Below are 25,142 nucleotides of genomic sequence, written 5' to 3'. Positions count from 1 at the left end.
GGCATCCTCTACTTCTAGAGGGAAGAAGGTTTCTACACCATTATAGAAGGGGGTTCTTTACTGTATGAGCAGTGAGACTATATAACTCTCTGCCCATGGATGTGGTGATGACAAATTCGATAAAAGAGGGGCCTGGATGTCTTTCTTGAGCAATACAATACTATATGTTATAATCATTAATAACTTCAAAAGGGTTGTTGATCCAGGGATTATTCAGACTGTCAGATTAGAGTCAGGAGGGAATTGTTCTTCCTTAAATGGGAAAAATTAGCTTCTATCTCATTGCGTTTTTTTTTTGCCTTCCTCTGGATCAACATTAGGGGTTAATAGGCTGAACTGGATGGATATATGTCTTTTTTCGGCCTTACATACTATGATAACAACTCGATTATGTCAAGTTTTCCATTCCTTGTAAAGGCATTTGTGTTTTCTATTTGTACAATGTCTTATATATACATGTATATTTTCTTATTGTAGCTTGGAAAGGGGCCACCAGGTGCCAAATGTTGCGTCAAATCCATAAAGCTCTTGTAAAATTAATAAAAGCTTTAGCTGCAATCTAAAAACCCAGTAGTGCTATTCTATTCAATGTATCAGTTTTATGTCGATCTCCTAGCAGTGGGACTCAGAATTAGCACAAACTATAGAAGAACCATGCCTTTGTACTCCTGTAACCAATAGTCTTTTGATATACAGTGAACCAGAATATTGACACAGACCAACAGGAAGGAGAAAGAAGTGGAGAGAGGAGGAGAAAGGGGAACAAATGGGTAGCAGAAGCCTAACTCATAAAACTGGATACTAGAAAGTCAAAAATTATTTTAAGTGCATTGAAGCAATAAAACACTGATTATAAAGGTGTGAGTACTGTTTAAGTTTGTCGATTCTGTCTTTCCTTACATTAGAAGAATCAGTTCTGGTTCACAAGCTGCTGTAAATTATCATGTAAATGAGCAGAAACATTCACTAAAACATTAAAGGGGTTGTCCCGAGGCAGCAAGTGGGTCTGTACACTTCTGCATGGCCATAATAATGCACTTTGTAATGTACATTGTGCATTAATTATGAGCCATGCAGAAGTTATAAAAAGTTTTATACTTACCTGTTCCGTTGCTGGCGTCCTCGTCTCCATGGTGCCGACTAATTTTCGCCCTCCGATGGCCAAATTAGCCGCGCTTGCGCAGTCCGGGTCTTCTGCAGTCTTCTATGGGGCTCCGTGTAGCTCCGTGTAGCTCCGCCCCGTCACGTGCCGATTCCAGCCAATCAGGAGGCTGGAATCGGCAATGGACCGCACAGAAGAGCTGCGGTCCACGGAGGAAGAGGCCATCTTCAGCGGTGAGTAGAGAAGTCACCGGAGCGCGGGGATTCAGGTAAGCGCTCCGGTGAGCTTTCTTTACCTCCCTGCATCGGGGTTGTCTCGCGCCGAACGGGGGGGGGGGTTGAAAAAAAAAAAACCCGTTTCGGCGCGGGACAACCCCTTTAAGTAAAGCATTTGGCTTGCCAGGGTTTTGTGTCTATCATCAGTTCAGCTACAGTATGTATTGTCAGATGTATTTTGTAAGAGGCAAGTGCCTTATAACTAAGTTGCAAATTCTTCATTAGATCATCCATACTAAATAGTTTAGAAACTTTGGGTCACTTGAAAGGTGAAAAGGGGCAAAAAGAGAGCATCTTCTGCAAGATGCATATAATCCTATAAAGACATTAGTTTAAGATTATATTCTTCTGAACTTCAGTGAACTCCTATAGAAGTATTGCTGACATAGGTAAAAATCTGTTACATTGGAATATTTTTCTGAAAACTGTACAGCTTTTTGTAAATAAGCATTTCTAGCCTTCTATAATCCCTTTCATGAAAATATAGTATTTTGGATGATACATCAAAAATGAACAAATTTTATGTGATCTACAGGCCAACCATATGCATGAGTGCATTTAGATAGATAAAAAGGCAGACAAAACAGAAAGCACAAAGACAGATATTAATGAAATGCAGGTTTACTTCATATTTCTAAAATGTAAAAAATCTAATCAGGCTTCAACTAAAAGAAATAATAAATAAAAATATAAAACTTTACAGCTTAATTCATAAAAACAAACCCAATAAACACAGTTATTTAGCTCATGTGTCTAATGTGAATTGTGAAGTTTAGTTTTATTACACTATATGCATGGATAGACTTAGTCGTTGTTACAAAAACTGCCCTGTCCCATTGTTTACTATGTGGTTATCTATATTAGTTTGATCCATATTCAAGAATGCAAATCTCAGGAAGTTTTCTTTAAATATTACTATACAACAATACATCCATCATTTAATAGATATTTATGTACATTGAAAGAGACGGATAAGGAGTACACTATATTCACCTTTTGACACTGCCTTCAACGTCATTTATCACAACATCTACACATCATCTTTTATTCTGGATAGCATACTATTTACACGAGACACTGTGAAGTTATCCAGTGTAGAAAAAAGTAACTATCCTGCCTCTTTAGGCTGTGTTCACACAGAACGGATTTGACACGGAAATTCCGTGCAGAATTTCTGTGCAGCAAATCCGCCGCGGCTCCTGATCCCAGGATTAGCAAGCCAAATCTCATCCATACAGGGCGGCCAATCCGTCACGGCAAAGCTGGGCGGAACCAGCGATGTGGCGCAGAATTGACTGCCGCAGCATGTCAATTCTTTTTTTTTTTCTGTTGCGGCCTCACTCCTCTCTATGGGGAAAGAAAGCCGCAACGGAATTCTGGTGGCTAAACCACTCCAAAACCCACAGCTTTTCAGTGCGGCCACGGGATTTCTGTCCCGTGAGAACCCAGCCTTATAGTTAGGATGTATTAAGACGTCCATATTGCTAGAATTGGACAGCACATAGGCACAAGTCTGTGTGCTGTTCAATCTGCATGGACAATTCTTGCCCATTGTGATATGGGCAAGAATAGGACATGCAATGAGTTTTTTTTGCATAGACCATCAGTCCATATGGAAAATCGCTTGTGTGTATAACCTCATAGGCTAAAATGAGTCTGTGTGTTGTCTGTGAAAGACAGCACAGGGATGGAAAACACGCCGGTGTAAATAAATCATTGGCTAATCTGATAGTTGTGTATCTGACAAGAAGGTTATCAACTGTTTCCAGAACTTTGAATGCATCTATGGACTATAAAACAGGCTACAACTTAGAATCAGTTAACACAAATAAAACCATATGTATATAACTTTTTTTGTAGCTTATATATAAAATGTAAAAAGCAATTTAAATGGGAGTATATGCTATATATAACAAGTTAATATAAGAATATACTAAGCACTGGGTTGTAGTGCCTGAATTGGGAGAGATGAAACTAGTTGCACAATACTATAATCTATAGTGAGCAGTCAGATTGTAGTCATTATATTTCCCTGGTTGGAAAATACGAGCAGCTATCTGATTACTTGTAGTTGTTATGGGCAACTGCTCCACGTCTTTTTCACTATATATTCTTTACATCTCTCCCATAAGACTTACTCTAACTATTGATCCTTGTATTAACCTATTGTGTACAAGACCTTAAGTTTTCGATTACCATGCATTTGTGATTTAAAAAGGCAATACATTTCTATTAAATGTAAAAAAAAAAGAAAGTTGATTCCCAAAAGAAATGGGTATTGACAATTATGAAGTAAATTATAATGCAGCAAATCTAACTGATCTAGTTAGTACTATAATACAAATATATGATCATAGTAAGTTCAGAACTACATATAGAGACATATTACATAAAACATTGTTTTCATTTGGAGTTACCACACCATAAATTGTATATGAAGCTGAATGATAAATCTGCATTTCATCCATTGTGCTCATTGATCAATATACAGTATTGTAGTGCACACGCTACATTAAAAACATTAGGCTGACATGATAACATGTTGATATCCACATACTGGACATATACAGTACATAATGAGGTTAACATAACAAGTTAAAAAGAGTGCAAGTTTTTCAATTGAATGCTGCGTTTCGGACTCCACGTAAAACTAAACTGCTTTTCTTATTTCTGTTCAGGAGTGCAAGGGAGATTATGAAAAAACAGATGCTGGTGACGCCAAGGATTACTACTCCTGAGATAAGTGCACTGGTCACTGAATTCATCTGGAACTGCATATGATTTGGCGGAGCTGCAGAAACAAAGGAGATAAAGGCAGTTAATTTATGTATCTTGAAGTAGGTACAAGATTGAACCAAAGCACTGCATTCACATATTCTTAATCAAAGGATATGGAAACCCATAATCAACAAATTTTGAAACAAGCAGAAAACGTGGATCAAGAGAGCACCTTAAGGAGGTCACCCAGAAGGTGTGTGGAGACACCTAGGGGTTGAGTGGGTTGGGAGGGGCATAGTCTCTCCCCAAGAAGAGCACCCAAAGGGGGTGTGGAGACGTCTAGAAAGTGAGTGAGAAGGCTTATAAGACCGTGCAAGCTCCTCTGGGTAATTTATGCAAATAAGGAAGATGGAATAATACCTATTGGATGGCAGCATTCCTTCAAATCAATTTTACTTTTTAACAAGTCTTAACAATGATTGGAAATACAAACCACTCACCTCCTAGGTGTCTCCACACATCTTCTGGGTGCTCTCATTAGGCTGCCTATCTACGGGCCTTTTAGCATTGCATTTCCCACAGCGATAATCCGGCCACGGGGAATGCAGTGCACGCTTTCCATAGCGTGGAAAGTGCAGCCCCCCCCCCCCTGTCTACGAGCAGAGAAGCTATTCTCTGCTAGCGGGCGGCAAATCGCAGCATGCTGCGAATTGCTGCGATTCTCCGTGGTGAGCCTACCTGTCAGATAGGCTCACCGCAGAGATCTGTCTGCTGGCTCCTGCTCCCGGGAGGTGTATCTCCGTCGCGGGATATCGCAACGCCCGAGAACAGGCAGCCTTAAGGAGACACAACACCCCTCCTGACCCACGTTACAGGCCTCTCACCAGCTAAGCCAGAAACCTACTGCATACTGACGAGGGACAAACACCCCAAAACTGCTGTCTGTGTATGGCTTCTGGCTTGGTTTCCTATTCCCAATCATTAAGACTTGTTAAAAGTCACATTGATTTAAAGGAATGCTGCCATCCAATAGGTGGTACTGCAGAGGTATTGTTCCATCTTCCTTATTTGCACAAGCAGAGAATAGAACACTGAATAAGGGCTTTTTAAAACATTGCTTTTTGTGCAGTTTTTTTTTTTTAACTGAAGTCAGAAGTGAATTAAAAAAAAAGTAAAATCCATATAAAGGTCTTATACTTCTCCGTGCTGAATCCACTTCTGGTTAAACAAAAAAAAAAAGCTTTGTCAAAACTTACCACAAAAGCCGTCACGAAAACCTGTTTATGAAACTGCACTTACGTATGTTTTTAATAGGTTAATTAATTTGGGTTGTCATGCTCTAATTTTACAATTAAAGTTAAAATGGGTATTCTGGGGTTTTTGAACTATCTCCTGGATAGGTCATCAGTAGTTGATGGACAGCAGTCAACTGCTTGGGATCGCTGTGCATAAGCTGATCATCCAGCCTGATGTCAGTGCAGCAGGGCAGACATAATCAGCAATGGTTACAGTAGGAAGTGCATTGAAATCAATGGGAGAGCTACGGGGCAGAATTGCCGTGGAATTTCTGTGAGGACTTTCCGCACTGAAATTCCACCAGCAATTTAAGCCTAAGCAGCAAAGTGGACAAGATTTGGAAAAATCTCATCCACACGCTGCGGACAGTCCGTTGCGGCCAAGCTATGGTGGAACTGACATGCCATTTGGAATTCAATGGCTGGATGTTCTTAAGGACAGAAATGTCCAAGAAGGTTGGGAAATATTGTGAAATGAAACTCTCAAAGCACAATCATTAACAATCCCTAAAAGAAGGAAGAATGGGAAGCATTTAAAGAGACCAGATTGGATAAACAGAAAACTTGCACCCATGTTAAAAACAAAGAAAAATATGTTTATAAAAATGGAAAGAGGGGGGAATATCTAAAGAAGAATATAATGCAGTCTGCAGAAACTGTATAGCAAGTGTGAGAAAAGCTAAAGCTAATAATGAATTGAGGCTTGCAACAGAGGCCAAAAACAATAAAAAAATGGATTGTGGGGGTATGTCAAATGCAAAAGAAAAGTCAAAGATGCTATTGGATGCTTACAAGATGAAAATGGTGAATTGGTTAGGAATGATGTAGAGAAGGCCGAACTTTTAAATTCCTATTTTGTATCCATTTTCTCTCAGAAAGTAAATGGAACATCAACTGATCTTCCCTGTGCTATTGGGGGAATAAAATAATGCAGGCTATCTGTAAGCAGAGAGATGTGAGAGAACACTTAACTAACTTAAATGAATTCTCAAGGTCCAGATGAATTACATCCTAGGATACTAAAGGAAGCAGCAGAGGTAGTTGCTGAACCACTTGCCATAATCTTTGAAAATTCCTGGAGAACAGGAAAAGTCCCAGAAGATTGGAAAAGGGCAAATGTTGTCCCTATCTTCAAAAAAGGGAAGAAGGTGGATCCAGGAAACTTCAGGCCTGTGAGCCTGACTTCTATACCGGGAAAGATCTTTGAACAAATTAATAAACAGCATGTATGTAAGTTCTTGGATGAAAATAGAGTAATTAACCAAAGCCAGCATGGGTTTACAACAAGCAAGTCATGCAAGGTGAATCTAATTTCCTTCTATGACAGAATTACTGACTGGGTTGATCAGGGATATGTAGTAAATATAGTATATCTTGACTTTAGAAAAGCATTTGACAAAGTATCTCAAACCATACTCATTGAAAAAATAACCAAATATGGGATTGACAAGGTAACTGTTAGGTGGATTCACAACTAGCTGAGTAATCGTTCTCAAAGAGTGGTCATAAATGGCTGCACATCCAAGTGGAAGAATGTATCAAGTGGAGTACCACAAGGCTCTGTCCTGGGCCCAGGAGCTGCAAACTGGTGCAACTTTAACAATAAAACATAGACAACATTTTGGCTGGACATCCAGCCTTTTTCAAGCCACCCAGTGTTGTTCAACATTTTTATAAATGATCTGGAGGAGGAATTGATGGGAAACTGATCAAATTTGCAGACGACACAAAGTTAGGAGGGATAGTTACCACTAGAGAAGAGAAAAAGAGTATTTAAAAGCATCTAGAAAAGCTTGAACAGTCGGTGGCAACTAACAGAATTGTATTAAACAAGGAGAAATGCAAAGTCTTACATCTGGGCAAGAAAAATGAAAAAAGCACATACACAATGCGAGGAATTGGGCTAATCAGCAGCGCATGTGAAAAAGACTTGGGTATACTAATAGATCATAGACTGAACATGAGTCAACAATGTGATGCAGCAGCCAAAAAGGCAAACACAATTCTGGGATGTATTAAAAGCATTAATCCCAAAAAGAAACATCATAAGAGTCTAGATCACGTGAGGTAATTATCCCCCTCTACTCTTCCTTAGTCAGACCCTATCTGGAATACAGTGTCCAGTTCTGGGCACCCAACTTAAAAATGACATCGCCAAACTGGAGCAAGTTCAGAGAAGAGTTACCAAGGTGATGAGCGGTCTGCAAGTCATGTCCTATGTCGAATGGTTAAAGGACCTGGATATGTTTAGCTTGCAAAAAAGAGGGCTGAGAGGAGACTTAATAGCTGTCTACAAATATCTGAAGGGCTGCCACAGTGCAGAGGGATAAGTCCTATTATCATTTGTACAAGGAAAGACTAGAAGCAATGGGATGAAACGGAAAGGGAGGAGACACAAATTAGATATTAGAAAAAACTTTCTGACAGTGAGGGTGATCAATAAGTGCGTTCTCATTGATGGTGAGAACCATCACTCCCGTGATGGTGATCACGGGAGATGGTGAGTTCTCCTTCAATGGAAGTGTTCAAACAAAGGCTGGACAAATATCTGTCTGGGATCATTTAGTGAATCCTGCATTGAGCAGTGGGTTGGACCAAATGACCCTGGAGGTGCCTTCCAACTCTACCATTCTATGACAATTTTATCGCCGTTTTCCGCTGCAGGCTCTTTCCTCTTTATGGGGAGAGATGGCCGTAGAGTAATACAATAATACATAGCCATAGAGTATTACGGACAGCATGGGTTTTGAAGCTGCCGGCTTTCTGTCACGAAAATCTTGCGGAATTTCCGTGCAGTCACACTGCTTTCCTTCCATGAGATTTCTGCAGGATTTACACCCCGCCTTACCCTTCCTGCTTCTCTTATGGCCACTTTTGGTGCCAATATAATGTTTGCGATGATATGCTGATTGTAATATCTTATGTGAGCATGGACAGACAATAGGCTACCATAAATAACTTGTATATTCTATATCAGAGGTGGCAAATTTGAAATCCCAGCCTAATATGTTTTATTGGTCTTGCTTATGTTTTCGAACAGTGAAATTGCTTCAATCTAGTATCTGATAATCCAGAAATCCTGAGAAGCTGACATTAGTCTTAAGTACATAACTGTACTTAAACTTTGAATTCAACAAGAACATTATGAGACTTCTCTGACTGAATTATACATTTTGCAGCAAGGCTATGTGCAACAAAACTTGTACGGTGTTACAGAGAGTCCTTAAGTGTCCATATTAATGTATATTACCTGCAACCATATTGTGCCTCAGTTAGAATAGGGGAGAATACCAATTAAATATGGACACATTAGAACACACATAAATTTTTTATCACAGATTTCATAAGAGGAAAGAATTCTGTTTGCCTTCAGGTTCATTCAGAGGCACATGGAAATTTTCTCCCCATGCATTCATACAGATTACGTGATTAAAAAAATCATAACATGCTCTAATGAATACCGTATTAAAGTATAGGCGCAGTATTATGAATCCGCATAAAATCATTTAGTGATTTTGTTTTTATATTTTTTAGGAGGGGACAATTGTAAATCAGCTTTTTTTTTCTTTTTGCATTAAAAGTAACATAACTTTATTCTTAGCAATAAAAAAGAGAAAAGGGAATGAAGTGCCTGCAAGTATCCTATATACAATAATAATGGGTGCATAGAAAACCAGAAAACCACAGACTTGAAACCACAGTCAAAACAACGTAAACAACACTAAGGTAATGTGTGGCTATCTCATATACCAACAGTAACATGAAAATAACATATTATCTAATAATGCAAAAATAACAGTTTATTAAGCACATAGACACAAACAGTACTCCCATTAAAAATATTTAAAAATCAAGCAACCTATACTACTTGGTTAGCTATGCGAGTAAAAAGTTAACCCCAGAGGCCTACCCAACTAACAATAATGTAGCACTCCCTGAAAATAAGCATGGTGAAAACTTGGCGTAACTTGAAGCTCCCGGGCCCCGATGCGAAACTTGTAACAGGGCCCCCAATTATAATGCTTTAGGCCGCCTGCACACGGGCGGAAATCCCGCCGCGGGATTTCCGCCACTCGCAGAGCCTCGCACAGAAACGTCACTCACCCGGCCGCCGGCTCCGGTCTGCGCATGCGCCGGCTGCCCGGCAGCTGGCACATGAAAGAGCCGGGGCCGCCGGGCGTGGGTGAGTACGCGCTCGTCTCTGCAGGCGCTCGGGTCGGGTCCCGCGGCGAGAATTCTCGCTGCCGGATTCGACCCGCTCGTCTGCAGGCGGCCTTACTCATAGTACTGCGTTTCCTATATAGAGAAGAGAGGACTTATGGGCCCTCTAAGGCTCCTGGGCTCGGGTGCAACCGCATCCCCTGCATCCTCTATAGTTACACCCCTGGCTGTGATTTTACACAAAAAACAGCAAAACTGCAATATCCAAGAGTATCTCATGGCCCATCGGGTGGGGGTGGGGGGTTCACTGGTTCATTAGTGTGCTTGTCCAAGCCTGCAGGATTGTGCAAAATGCCTGATACTGGTTTTAATTTTAGCATTAATTTTCACATATCATCTTCTAGGGATCCAGATTATCAGATATTTTGGCAACAATGAGGTTCTTAAGACTGCAAAAATATCATGCACATCAGAGGTACTAACCCAAGAAATCACTGCAAAAAATACCCCAAAAAGGTATGTAACATATTTTTCAGTCTATAAGGCGCACCGAACCATTAGATGCACCTACTTTTTTGTTGGAAGAATGTAAAAAAAAAATATTTCAAACCAAATGGCGTGCAAAAATGTTTAACAGAATTAAATAACCACTGATGGTCATTAATGCTCTATCATCCTCATTTGCATGTAAAAGGGCCTCCATGAGCTGTTTGCAGACCCCAGTCTGTGATTAATCACATGCCCAGCTGTGCTCCACTAGCTATGTCATACACTTAATAAATCTGCCAGTCAACTTGCAGGAATGGAACAATGGGGTTTAAGATAAGTCCTTACAATATCCCTAATGCTGAACCTACCTCCCACAGAATGTCTCATACTTGAAGGGGTGCCATTAATCTATATTGTTCATTTTTGGTCTTCCGGATGAACCCTCTTAACCGTTGGGGAGGGGGAAACACATTGGGATGGTTAAGCATGTTGGCATTTAAGGTGTGATATATGCTTGACAATGGAGAGCCACCATTTGAGCAGGGATGCCCTTATTAGATTGGGTGTTTTTAGCTCAATATAATAAAGGCGTATATTTTATAGGTGCATTTTTTGCAGTGATTTCAATAAAGAGGTTCCATTAATGCCGAATTAAAGGAATTTCACTCTATGAATCCAAGTAAAGGATAACTTTAACAAAGTCATATGACAACTGCAGCAAAACTAAACTAATACTTCAATCAAGTCTATCGTTATATATGTCACCCTTTTTGGTGGCATGAATTATGAGTAGAGATGAGCGAGCACCAAAGTGCTCGTTGCTCGAGTCGAGCATTTTGGAATGCTCAAGAGCTCGTTTCGAGTAATGAACCCCATTGAAGTCAATGGGAGACTCTAGCATTTTTGAAGGTGACCGATGCTCTGCATAGGGGAGGATGTGTAATTACCTGAAAACATCAGAAAGTGATGGAAACACCACAGAAACTGATAGGGAACAGCAAGGGTAGCATGCACGGATGCATCTGAGGCTCCTAGGTCGCACTATTAAGACAAATTGTGGGCAAGAGACTGGTGGTCGGCCCCCTAACAATTTAGTTGGGCCAGACCATAATCAGCAAGGCACACGCGCTGGCACATCTTAGCTAAGCACCACACTAGATGCAAAGAAGGCCAATCACCGCCTGCAGGTGACACCACTGCCTCTTCTCCTGGGTTACATGCTGGCATTGCTGTCCAATCCCCCCCAGAACGCAGGCACAAGCCTGCATCCACAGCATACTCAAATTTTTCAGCTGTCCTCATGCCACATGGTCGCTTGAAAGGCCACACCACCCTCATGTCTATTTATAAGTGTGTATTGGATGAGGAGGAACAGGATAAACACACTGCAGAGGGTTGGCAGGGCCTGGCAGCGACCCTTTTCGAAATTGTGGGCGATATTCCACTATGCTGATGAGAACTGATGATAAATTAATGTATGATCAGAATTCCATCCCATGGCCCAAAAGGAGACTCAGATGCCAGTACTTCTACCCATCTCCACAATTCAGCAACGCATTCTAAAATCAAAGATTGGTTTGAAGCAGGAGGTGTCGCAAAAGCAGCCACCACAGGTATACAGTGAACCTGTAAAAGTCTCATTGAATCGGTTACACTTCCTGTGAACGCTCCAATCCAGTATCTCGGATAACTGTGGTAAAACGAGAGCTCATACATGCCGACCAGCGCTGACCCCCAGGGATGCGTGTGTATATATCAGACCCAAACCAAACCGGCTTCTTACCAATCGGGGTATTTTACGTCCGCTTAAATCTAAAAATAGACAGTGTACAATGAGTTCTGTCTTGTTATACAGTGCTGATCAGAATTCCAATGCCCATACCCATCCCCACAATTTAGCAAGGCATTCTAAAAACCAAAGATTGGTTTGAAGCAAGAGGTGTCTCAAAAGTTGCCACCACAGGTATACAGTGAACCTGTGGAAGTCTCATTAAATCAGTTACGCTTCCTTTGATCGCTACGAGGACAGTGAGACACATGAAGAAATTTGAGTGGCCAAAGCAGGACCCCACGCTGCGCAACGGATCTGGAGCAGATTGTACATACCGACGATCGCTGACCAACAGGAATGCGTGTACAATGAGTTCTGTCTTGCTATACAGTGCTGATCAGAATTCCAATGCCCATGCCACCTCCGTCACAAACTTGCCAGGAGCTACAAACGTGGGCATAAAGGGAACTCAGATGCCAGTACTTCTAACTATCTGTACAATTCAACAACTCATTCTAAAACAAAAGATTTGTTTTAAACAGGAGGTGTCACAAAAGTTGCCACCACAGGTATACAGTAAAACTGTCAATGCTTCAGGAAATCAGTTACGCTTCCTTTGATCGCTACAAGGACAGTGGGACACATGAAGAAATTTGAGTGGCCAAAGCAGGACAATTCATTCTGTCTAGGTGTCAGATAGTTGGACACTGCGCTAGGATACATTTGTGGAGGCAGTGGAGGACCGTGCGGGTGAGGGTGTGGGTGCAGGGCGGGAGATGCTTGTGCCTGCGGCCTGAGAGGGGGATTGCATCTCAGTGCCAGCATGTGACACAGGGGAATAGGCAGTGGTGTGACCTGCAGGCGGTGAATGGCCCTCGTTCCATGTCATTGGGTGCTTAGCTATCAAATGCCTGCGAATGCTGGTGGTGGTGAAGCTGGTAGTTGTGGCTCCCTGCTGATGTAGGTGTGGCACAGGTTGCACACCACTGTTCATCGGTCGTCTGTGCTCTCCTTAAAATACCTCGAGACCTTCAAACACCTAGCTCTCTGCACGGGAGCTTGCCACGATGAGGTGCTGTGGGGGAACAGTTGGGGGATACCTTGCTCTGGACCTGCTTCTCCCTCTGCCCACCCCACTGCCTCTTCCAAGCTGTTGTGGTGCTGCACTTGCCTACCCCTCTGAAGCGGCGTCTTCAGTAGGCTTACCAACCCAGGTCGGGTCAGTCATCTCATCATCCACCAGCTCTTCATCAGAATCCTCAGTCTGCTCCTCTCTCAGACTTACTGCCCTCACAACAACCTCACTGACAGACAACTGTGTCTCATCATCACCATCATCATCAAGCACAAATACCTCTTGAGACACTACTTTGAACTCCCCACACTCATCACTCTGAGACGGATAAATGTCCAAATTTTGGCATCGCTCACGACAAACTCCTCAGGTGCCTCAGGAACTGTTGTTTGTGACTTAGGGAGACCACCTGAGAACAGTTCCTATGCCTGTTCATAATCTCTCCTTTTCCTGGAGTGACCAGGCTGGGAGGAAGGAGGAGCAGACTGAAGATTCAGAGGTCCAGTCCCTTAGCTAGCGTGAGTGGACTGCGTGGAAGACTGGGTGTTGGATAAATTAGTTGACACATTATCCACTATCCACGTCATCACCTGCTCGCACTGCTGTGCTTTTAATAATGGTCTACCACGTGGACCTGCAAACTGTGAGATGAAGCTAGGGAGCGTAGATACATGGCGTTCTACTTGTCCCTCAGCAGCAAGCACTGTTTCACCCAGCCCAGGACCTCAGCCTCTGCCCACGCCCTCATTCAGATGCCCACGTCCAAGTCCTCGACCTCGACCCTTACCCCTAGTCTTCATCATGTTGGATAATGCACTTGGTCAAAATGCTATGCAAACTGCGAGTTATTTTGCGTGCATTTATAAGTCAAAATAGACACTGTAAACTGAGTATAGTGTTGTTCGATAGTGTGGATTGACAGGACCCACACAGGGGTATATATCATAGGCTTTGAGACCCAAAAAAACACATTTTAACAGTCTATACTGTTGTTAGATAGCGTGGATTGACAGGACCCACACACAGGGGTATATAGCGTTCACTTTGAGCCCCCTCCAAAAAAATTAAAACACTCTATACTGTTGTTAGAGATCGTGAATTGAACGGAACCCACGCACGGGTATGTAGCGTTCGCTTTCAGCCCCCCAAAAAAAATTTTAAACAGTGTATACTGTTGTTAGATAGCGTGCATTGACAGCACCCACGCACGGGTATGTAGCATTCGCTTTCAGCCCCCACCCAAAAAATTTTTGAACTGTGTATACTGTTGTTAGATAGCGTGCATTGACAGCCCCACACACGGGTATGTAGTGTTTGCTTTCAGCCCCCCCAAATTTTTAAACAGTGTATACTGTTGTTAGATAGCGTGCATTGACCGCACCCACACACGGGTATGTAGCGTTCACTTTCAGCCCCCCCACCCCAAAAATTTTTTTAAACAGTGTGTACTGTTGTTAAATAGCGTACATTGACAGCACCCACAGACAGGTATGTAGCGTTTGCTTTCAGCCCCCCAAAAATAAAAAAAATAAAAATGATAGGAATTTTGTTAATTCCTATCTAGTTTCTGTACACTACTAGCATTATACTGCATAAACCCGGTAACAGTATGCAGTATACAGCCAGGATGCTTGTGAATGGTTGGTGTGCACTACCGCTCCCAGCCAGCCGAACTGCAGATCCACAAAAGAGGACTTGTAGTCCTAGAAAGGACTGTTTGGTTCTTGCATAGTGGATCCCTGCCTAAAGGCAACCTTTAACCTACTCTATCACTCTCCCTGATTAGCTGCAGCTGTCCCTGAACTCATTCAGCCTGCATCTGAGGCGAGCATCAGATAACCCAAATTTTTTATACTCGAAGGTCACCTGTTCTGGCAAGCCAGTCACTGCTAAAGCCTTCCCTGCATGTTTATTTGCTTAAAAAGGTGCAAAACACGTGGGGAGGAGAGGGTGAAATTATCTCAAGTACAGTGTGGTGCTCGGCTCGAGTAACGAGTTCATCGAGTAGACTAATGCTCGGACGAGCATGCTCGCTTATCTCTAATTGTGAGTCTATATTGTGAATAAACATCATTTGATGTATTTATTATTTACAACTAATTTATGAAGAGAACATTGCAGTTTTTCTAAGACAAAAATGAAAAAAGGACTTTTTTATTGCAAGCAGAAAATCCATAGTTCTTGCTGCTCACAAAATGAATCAAAGTACTTTTTTGCTAGTTTATTTACCTCTGCTGCCACATTCATTCGGTATTTGTTTATACATGCATTAAGAGTAATTTAATAAATTGGGAGGAATTAGTTCTGTGACAAATATAAAAGTATGGATGTAAAAGATGTACGTGTGTGTAAATAACAGTACATTTGGGTGTAATCACAGCTAGGCAGAGGTAGTAGCACAGCATTAGGCAATTAGTCAACATTTTCCTTTAAGTACAACAGTTACGGAAAAATTTACTTACCAAGCTGTGAGTTATTTGTGGGTGTTTCATCTGGAATAAAAGATAAAATAAAGCTTCAGTTGTTTTGTGCTGTCTTTAAGGTGATTTTATAGAAGTTCAGAACACAGGAAGATGAATTATTATTTTTTACCTACTCTATAGTAATTAATTCACTAACGTACGGTAGAATAAACATGTGTCTCATCAGCATTGTACATGGAAGCCACAGAGCCCCATAGCTAAAGTCAAATTGGACAAAAAGCACCTTGGTACAGCATACAAACTTGTTAAAATGCAAAAATGTCACAAGGCTACAGAACAAGGCATGTAAGTGCATAGTACTTATTCATCTCTATGGATTCTGTTAAAGTTTTAAAGTGGTCTGATTTACAATACTGATTTTCAAATATTCTGTTAGTAAATTCTGAGTTAATAGTAATGTATCTCCTATCAATACCTTCATCAAATAAGTTGGAGAGTAAATACTAAACGTAACTGTTACATTGGAGGAACTAACGTAAAATCATAGAAAGCTGATTTTAAAGCGCAATGTATAATACTTCTTTTTCCTATAAGGTGGTACAAAAGGCATTAAATACTTGATTGAGTGTTCCCCCACAGATTACAATATGATAGAAATATTAGAAAATAGTATTCGTGAGGTTCTAGTGCTAGAATGAAGAACTGCATGCAAAATCGGATCATAGTTTGGAGATCTCCAATTTCCAAGCTAAGTCATCACTCTCTCTATCCACTTCATTAGCGATTTCACATGTGTTAATTTCATTTAGCCTTCATATCCGGGGTAACCGTACAGCCTCAATATTCAAATATTAAGCTTAAAGAGGTTGTGCATGGATAAAGCCAGTGATTGGCAGCAGTGTTCACATGTTATGCCATTGATACAAGCAGGTAAACAAGGCCCGGTGGAAAAACCAGAGTGGTGGCGCAAAGTCTAATTAGAATAGCAAGCCTTTTTTATTTCATTCATTTTCAGAACATTGACCAGTTTTTGTCTGGAACCGAACAACACCTCTAACCCACTTTTCCCAGAGTTATCTCTCATTTGGCCATTGCAATCAGGCGTCACCTGCCAAAGACAGCCACCACATATGGAGCATCCTCGGCTCTCAAGCCTGCTCCATACAATGCACCTGACTTTGCCTATACATGTACAACACTCAGCTGTAAGAGGCTACATTTTAGCTGCTGAAGTCTAACTACTGGCTAATTTTGGTTTGAACATAAATTAGCTTAAAAGATTGTTTAGGAGCAGAGAAAGGGACTAGAGACTAAGCCATAAAAAAAAAAAAAACAGTCTGATGAATTTTCTAGTAAATAGCAATCTGCAGCTTGATATGTACTGTGTAGAGATGAGCGATCGTACTCGGAAAAGCACTACTCGCTCGAGTAATGTGCTTTATCCGAGTATCGCTGTGCTCGGGTCTGAAGATTCGGGTGCCGCTGCGGCTGACAGGTGAGTCGCAGCGGGGAGCAGGGGAGAGCGGGCGGGAGAGAGGGAGAGAAAGATCTTACCTCCGTTCCTCCCCGCTCCGTGCCGGCACCTGAATCTTCAGGGACGAGCACAGCGATACTCGGATAAAGCAAATTACTCGAGCGAGTAGTGCTTATCCGAGTACGCTCGCTCATCTCTAGTACTGTGATAGAAGCTGCAGAAGCCCAACAGTTGAAAGTTTTTATAAAATCCTATTACAAACTGATTTTAGCCAAGAATACATGCATTTCAGTAAAATAAAATGCCATCAAAGCTGTCCAAAATAGTCACATTTAAGTGCTCCTATAAATTGGTACGCACAAGTAAATGGAAGTGAACTTACTCAGATGTAGTGCGTACCATGATCAGCTCAAGTGCTGGACAGCAATATGAAAAATTGAATGGCATGATTGATTTTTTCATCAGTTGTATAGCAAAAAGTAACAAGTAGAGGACTTATAAGATGTAAATCATGGGATGTGCTGGCCAGTAGCATACAACCACTGACTTCCATCAACAGTCGTTGAAGTGATGTCACTGAATCTGATACGATGGGTTGCACAGAATCACTCTCCAATGTATTTCAAAAAATGTGGTCTCTTTTGGCAGAAAAAAGGCTCTAGTAGATGATTTGGAGTGATTATGGCATTGCTGTAACTGACCTTTATGTGTGAATACCTATTGTCAGAGTGCTTATATGTGGATATTTATGAGAGGGGAATCTCCGCAGTGTTATATATCAGTGGATTGTAATTTTTATCCCTGGTATCATGGTCTAGTAGCATTCAAACTGTTTGTTTTTGGGTTGGTTAATTCCTAGATGTATATGTGAATGGTTGCATGTTTTGAGTTGCAAAAACATCCGTGTACTGGGTTTATAGAGTGTGGCACTGGTGTGTTATGTATTTTGTGGTGTTAATACTTTTATTCACCATTTTAAAGTATGTCTCTGGTTTGCTGGTGCACAAGTAAAATATCTTCAAAGGTGCCCATAGCCTTTAAGCTTTTGTCCAGAGTTATGGAGCATTATTTGCAGACACATTTTATACTTAGCGACAGAGTTGTGCTAGCCATTTGAGCGTTAGCATAAGAAATACAACTGCCAAATTAATTACACAATGGCAATATGATAACTGAGCAGCGATATTATGAGCCACTTGAAAGTTTCTATAGCAAATATTTTAACTTTCGCTATTAGTGGACCTATCTTTATTTCCTCCGAAGAACCCCTCTACCTCCCTCCAAATTTTGATATCACAGCCATTCACTCTCAACTTCCCTTGCCTTAATCATCTGCCTAAGCATCACCTGCCAAACCCTATTATCCCAGAAGCATCCGCTTAGCTGTGCCTCAGTCCTCAATGTTATTTTGCCGTTGTAAAATTTGTAATCTTGTGTTATGTCCTTAATGGGGTTTCACATACACAGGCTTTATAGGAAAAATGCCATGATTTTTGCAGAATTTTTCTTGGCGTTTCTTTTTTTCTTTCTAAAAATGCTGTGGCTAAATGTTTACTTAAAGCCAATATTAAAATATGAAAATCAGTATAACATGCATTTTGAGGTGTTTTTCTTCAGTTTTGATGTGTTTTTGGGTTAGTGAGGTTTTCTTCAAAACACAGGTGTGTAGTGGCCCAGAGTTAGTGGGGTGCCTCCATAATGTTATATGTCTGTCTCGTGGCATTGTCTTGCTAAAGTCTTGTTTGAAGTATGCATTTGATTTGTGTATTGCATGGTTGCAGGCATGAGAGGGTTAATGTCTGGTATGTTCTGTCATGTCTGGAAAATGTAATGTTTTGTATGATTTGTCATTTAGAGTCATGTGATCGTGATATATATTTTATGTCTTTGCAAGAGAGAGAGAGTCAGAGAGAGAAAGTCATGGTTGGGAGAGCCTAACACACACCCCAGACAAGTCAGTTGGTGTGTGGAGTAATGGAGGAAGCCGAGCGACTTCTTTGTGCTCAGCCTGGGCCTAACCAACTCTGGAATCCCCAGAGCTGCCGAGGAGCACTGTGAGTGAAACAACCTGCTGCTTGGCAAGAAGAGGAGAAAATGAAAGTGGGTGTTGACCGGTAGAGAGAGTTTGCTGGGAGTGGAAATTACGTATATAACTTGGACTGTGGATTGTCCATACATCCCGAGAATCCTCCCTGTGACACCACTTTGGCTTGTTGTAACTATACCAGGACTGTAAATAGACAGAGCCGACCGTTCCCGGTTTTTGTTCAGAAAGTTACTCTGTGTGTGGACTAGTTTATTTCATCTGGATGATCTGCCAAAGAGGATGGAACAGTGGCATCATGAGTGACAAACTGGACTTAAGGTAACCCTCAGTTACTACCCCTGTGATCTCCCCAAGCAGTAATGTGGTCAGGTCCAGAGATACCCCCAGGGGAGTAGATAGTAGAGCCCCGTGACAAGGCCTTTCTCTACCCTGCTGTCTCTTCAGCTGTGGCCCTGCTCCCCAGATGCTGCAGGTGTAGCATTTTCTCATGTGTTTTCTAATACACTTCTCTATCAGGGCTCAGTCAGATGAGCGTGGTTTACACGCTGCTACAGCAGCACATAAACCACGCTGCTATAGGAACCAATAGGTTCCTATGGAAGTGCTCACATGGACCCTTTTAAGAAGCGCAGAATGTGTGCTTTTAAAAAAGAACGGACAGCGAGTGCTGACTCGCCTCTTAGCTCCGTGGTGTGCAGTGGTGCAGTGTGCTTTGCATAGGCTCCTATGGGAACCATGGAAGCATGCAGCCCACACCACGGATGTGTGACTAGGCTGCTTCATGGAGCTAGTAGCAGCCTGGTCATGCAAGATTTTTCAGGATGACAACAGCCTGGTTTACACGTTGCTTGGCAACGTGTAAACCATGCTCATCTGACTGCCTCTTAGGCTGAAAAATGCATTTTAAAAATGTGCATGAAAAGTGTATTAATGAAAAAGATGCCACCCTTAAAAAGCATGCAAATCATAGTGCTTTTTGACAGCAAAAAAAAGTCACAGAAACGCTGTGTGAAAAAAAGCCTTCTGGTAGAGTTTAGACTTAGGTATTTGAAAGCAAATCCCTTTCCTTATGACATATACAACAATTCTGTAAAATTACAGAAAGGTCAGTGCTCTATGGCTTTAGGGAGCAATGATTTGTATCAAACTCCTGCCCTTTTCATGAATGAAATGTAATAATGATTAATCTGCTTTCAACAACAGTACAGAAAACCTAAGTAGAGCTCCAATTGTGTTCTACTAGAACAATGGATGAACAGATAAAACCATGCAACATAACTTTCTATAACTGAATTTTGGTGCACAGCTTTTCTATGTAAATTGATTTATTATTGGAAGAACATGTTAAATTACACTTACCAACTTTAAACACTGAGTAAGCTCATGTTACCTTCCTAGCACATGTTTTATCTATAGACATACCTTCTGGGGGATTTATCATAACCCTAGTGCCAGAATTCTGGCAGAAAAATGTTGCTAATTTTGATAAACGCCACATTCGTGCAACAATATCTAATATTTTTTTAATTTTCACTCTGCTCCCAACAATTTTCAGAAATGTTGTTAGGGATTAGGAAAAGTACTGGATCTCTGCAGCACCACAAATTTACTATAATTTACAATTTATGTTTTGATTTTTAATTTTTATTGTCTACATTGTAGATTCATATTGAAGCCAAGAAAACTATGAAGAAAGACATGGAATCAAATGGTAAACACAAAGTGTTAAACTACAATATATTTTAGGTTTTGCAACATAGCCCTCTTTAACTTTGATGAAAGCTTTGCCATCGCTTGGCATTGTCTCTATCAGCTTCTTGGGGTAGTCACCAGGAATGACTTTTCAACATTCTAGAACAAGTTTTCAGAGGTGCTGAGCACTTGTTGGCTGCTGTTTCCTTCACTTTGAGGTCCAACTCATCACAAACCATCTCAACTGAGTTTAGGTCAGGTAGTTGTGGAGACCATGGCATCTGGCACAGCATTACTCTCCTTCTTGGCCAAATAGCTCTTATATAGCCTGGAAAGGTGTTTAGGTAATTTAATGTTGAAAGATAAATGATGGTCTTACTAAGCACAGACCAGCAGGATAAACAGGTCACTGTAAGGATGCTGTGATAGACATGCTGGTTAAGTATGCCTTGAATTTTGAATAAATCACCAACACTGTCAGCAGCAAAGCCCCTCCACACCATCACACCTTCTCTTACACGCTTCACGTTGAGAACCAAAATGGAGAAACAATCTGCTCACCTTGTTTGCATCTCACAAAGACATCCATGCATTCCTTCTGTTTCTTAACCCAAGCAGTTATCTTCTTCTTGTTGATGTTACTCAGCAGTGCATTCTTTGCATAAATTAAACCATAAAGGCCTGCTTCTTACAATTTCCTCTAAATGGCTGATATTGAGATGTGTCTGGTACTTGATCTTCCCCATTTATGTAGATCCTAATCTAAGGTGTTGTTAATTTGTGGTTTCTGAGGATGGTAACTCTAATGAACGTATCCTTTGCAGCAGAGATAACTACTGCCTTCCTTTCCTTGGGCAGTCATCGTGACACTTTCATCATAGCATTTGATGGTTTTCATGAATGCATTTGCAGATACTTTCAAAGTTCTTGAAATTTTTTAGATTGACTGACTTTCATGTCTTAAAGTAAGGTTGGGCTGTCATTTCTCTTCCCATAGTTGAGTTGTTCTTGCTATAATGTGGATTGGAACAGTAGTGTACCTACCCTATCTCTGCACAAAACAACTGATGGTCTCAAACACATTCTGAAGGGAAGAAATTTCACAAATTAACTCTTGACACGGCATACCTATTAATTGAAAACCATTCCAGTTGACTACCCCATGAAGCTCAAAGAGAGAATGCCAAGAGTGTGGAAAGCTGTCATCAAAACAAAAGGGGGCTACTTTAAATAATCTAAAAGATAAAACATATCCTGATTTAACACTTTGTTGCTTACTACTTAATTCCATATGTGTTCCTTCATAGCTTTCATGTCTTCAATATGAGTCTACAAGATGGCAAATGAAAGTAAAACCATGAAATGAAAAGGTGTATCCAAATTGTTGTTTGTTTGAAAAATCCTTGTACAGTGTTGGACACTAGGGGTCTTCCTTCCTTCAACTTAGCTGTCCATTGCTTGTCATCAAGTGAAGTCCATAGTAATAGAGATAACAAGATGCAACACAGGAAAATAAGGAAAATGATAACTTATGTTGGCAATAGAAGTCTATGGGAAGGAAGGGAGGAGGAAAAAGGAGGAGGAGAGACGAACATAGACATGGCTGCAAGAGCTAATAGTGAGTTATTTACTGCGTTACTTGTACTGGAATCACATCTATACTGCTAAGTACTTCTCTAGTGCCCTTCCTGATGCAGTTATTTCTCTGTGTTTTAGGGCTAATGCCCACGGCTGGGATCCGCGGCGTTGCCCTGCAGCTATAAGGTTCTATTGAACCTAATAGCTCAATGTTCATGCTGCGGAATTCCACTGCGAAATTCCGCAGAGTGAAATAAACTGCTGCATGTTCTAAATGCTGCGGGAATACGCGCAGTCGGCATCCATTGTAGTCAATGGAAGCAGGCCGTCAAGCTATACTTCCACTGTAGCGGAAGTATCGCGTGAATACGCGGCCCCACCCACTGCCGGCCATGTCATCTGACACTGCCGGCGCATCTGACACTGCCGGCGGTGCGCATGTGCACCGGCCCTCCATGCAGGATGCGTACGTGGGATCTGGAGTGGTAAGTATGGGGGTTTTAGAGGCACCGTGGTGGACTCTGCTCTGATATTTCACTGGCGGAGTCCGTCACGGCCGTGGGCATGGGCCCTTAAGGTTCTTTTACATGGGATGAGTTTGGAGAGCGAGTATCGCTGGATTGCTCACAGAGCAGCCAGCAGGAAGGCGGGGCAGCTAGGGGAGAGTTCTCTCCCCACTCTTCCTGCCTCCATTCACTGTAAGCAGCAATCATTCAGTACTGAACGGCTGCTTTTTACTCTGAACGATGTGTCATTCAGTTTTTAAGAATGCTGAAAACTGAATGACTGGACAACTCTTGTCTAGTCGTTCACTTTCTGTGAGCATTTGAGCGAGATGACTATCATTTGAAACTCTGCGAGAGTGTGGAGTTTTGAACTACCAATGATAATCGTCCCGTTTAAAAGGGCCTTTAGGGCTCCTGCACACTCGCGTTTTTCTTGCGCATTTTTCATACGATATCGCTGCATTTTTTAACGCGATTGTCAATGGGACTTTCTAATGTTAAAAACGCATCACAAGTTTGTGCTTTGCAATTTTTGTGTGATGCGTTTTTAAAATTAGAAAGCACCATTGACAATCGTGGGAAAAAAGCGCAGCAATATCGCTTGAAAAAAACGTGCAAGAAAAACGCAAGTGTGCAGGAGGCCTTACAGAAAGCAGAATCTTCTATTTTCTCTATGTGCAGTGCATGGAAGACATTATAGTAGTTAGTTTTCAACCACCAGCTCAGGGAAGATTGAGAATTAAAAACAGAGTCTGCTGAGAAGGTAAATGGCAAAAAATGTAAGATACAAGTCATACAGATGTAGAAAAATGTAATTTCACTGTGATAACTTTCAGCAGCAAGTTGTTATGTCTCCTGGTCAGTGCTAACAGCATAGGGTGCACACAAACCTGGACCACCTATTCAAAGGGCCAAGGCTCCCAGTTTTGCTCACCTACTCCAGACAAAGCTCTGACTATTGAAGACACCCTCCCCCACTAACAGTTGCCTGAGCAAGAAGTCTCTTAGTGTGCAAAGGTGTTATAGTGTTATTTTTGCTTTTCTAGTTTTGATCAGTGGCTGCTCCATTCTGCTTTGAAGATTTCTTCTTACCTGACCTCAGCTTGTTTACCGACCAAAATTTACTCTGCTGGCTGACTTGCCCCTTGACCTGATTTATCAATACGAACGTATTCCGCCTGTCCTGACCTCAGCTTTGTTCATCAACCAAGTCTCTGTCTACACCTCTGTCTACAAATTCAACTAAATTGCATCAGCTGCCTCTTATCTGAGATTGTTTCTGATATTGCATTATAGTAAACTAGATCAAGTTGCATTAGCTGCCTATTATCTGGGACTGTTTCTGAGGCAATGGTCTGGGGTCCCGCACAGCAAAGACCAAATCCCTATTGGTAAAAACCCTGGGTGCAGCCTTTGGATCTTGTCCTAAGTAAAAATCAGTTTTGAGGCAAATGTAGCTTCACATTCACTGTTTTGACATGTTACCCTGTAGAGATGAGCGAACATACTCGTCCGAGCTTGATGCTCGTTCGAGTATTAGGGTGTTCGAGATGCTCGTTACTCGAGACGAGCACCACGCAATGTTTGAGTTACTTTCACTTTCATCTCTGAGACGTTAGCGCGCTTTTCTGGCCAATAGAAAGACAGGGAAGGCATTACAACTTCCCCCTGCGACGTTCAAGCCCTATACCACCCCCCTGCAGTGAGTGGCTGGTGAGATCAGGTGTCACCCGAGTATTTAAATCTGCCCCTCCCGCGGCTCGCCACAGATGCATTCTGACATAGATCAGGGACAGTGTTGCTGCTGGTGCTGCTGCTATAGGGAGAGCGTTAGGAGTTATTTTAGGCTTGAAGAACCCCAACGGTCCTTCTTAGGGCCACATCTGACCATGTGCAGTACTGTTAAGGCTGCTGTGAGCAGTGTTGCACATTTTTTTTTTTTTTTTGTATATCGGGCGTGCAGAGCATTGCGTCCTCAGTCTGCAGTCCTTGTACATAGTATAGGGCCAGTACTGGAGAGGCAGGGAAAAAGATATACTGTCTATATAGGCAGTGGGCTTTTTCAAACAAATTTGGGAAAAATACTATCTTTGGTCTGCCTGTGATCGTCTTGAGTGTACTGCGTCTCTGCTGGGGGTAGTAGTCCTAATTATTACGCAGCTAAGTGTTACAGCAGGTTTGCGCAAAATTCTTTCCTGGCTCTGCGTTGCCTCTTACATCACCGCCGTCATCCCGTCCAGAGGGAAACAGTCTGCAGTCCTTGTACATAGTATAGGGCCAGTACTGGTGAGGCAGGGAAAGAGATATACTGTCTATATAGGCAGTGGGCTTTTTCAAACAAATTTGGGAAAAATACTATCTTTGGGATGCCTGTGATCGTCTTGAGTGTACTGCGTCTCTGCTGGGGGTAGTAGTCCTAATTATTACGCAGCTAAGTGTTACAGCAGGCGTGCACAAAATTCTTTCCTGGCTCTGCGTTGCCCGTTACATCACCGCCGTCATCCCGTCCAGAGGGAAACAGTCTGCAGTCCTTGTA

The 25,142-nt window shown here is 41.7% G+C and overlaps 1 protein-coding gene across 1 annotated transcript in view; it reads right to left on the bottom strand.

Annotated features, from left to right (window-relative positions):
- Positions 1-3,992: 3,992 nt before the first annotated feature.
- ZPLD1 (zona pellucida like domain containing 1) overlaps positions 3,993-25,142 on the bottom strand; it is a 121,762-nt gene continuing 100,612 nt past the window's right edge. Inside the window, exons 9-10 of the mRNA XM_066578643.1 lie at positions 15,349-15,378; positions 3,993-4,168 (exon numbers count right to left, since the gene is read on the bottom strand). Coding sequence (XP_066434740.1) covers positions 3,993-4,168; positions 15,349-15,378 — 206 coding nt within the window. The remainder of the gene's footprint in view (positions 4,169-15,348; positions 15,379-25,142) is intronic.

The sequence above is a fragment of the Eleutherodactylus coqui genome, chromosome 1 (assembly GCF_035609145.1).
Source record: "Eleutherodactylus coqui strain aEleCoq1 chromosome 1, aEleCoq1.hap1, whole genome shotgun sequence".
Taxonomy (NCBI): domain Eukaryota; kingdom Metazoa; phylum Chordata; class Amphibia; order Anura; family Eleutherodactylidae; genus Eleutherodactylus; species Eleutherodactylus coqui.
This window is presented reverse-complemented; position numbering and strand designations above follow the sequence as displayed.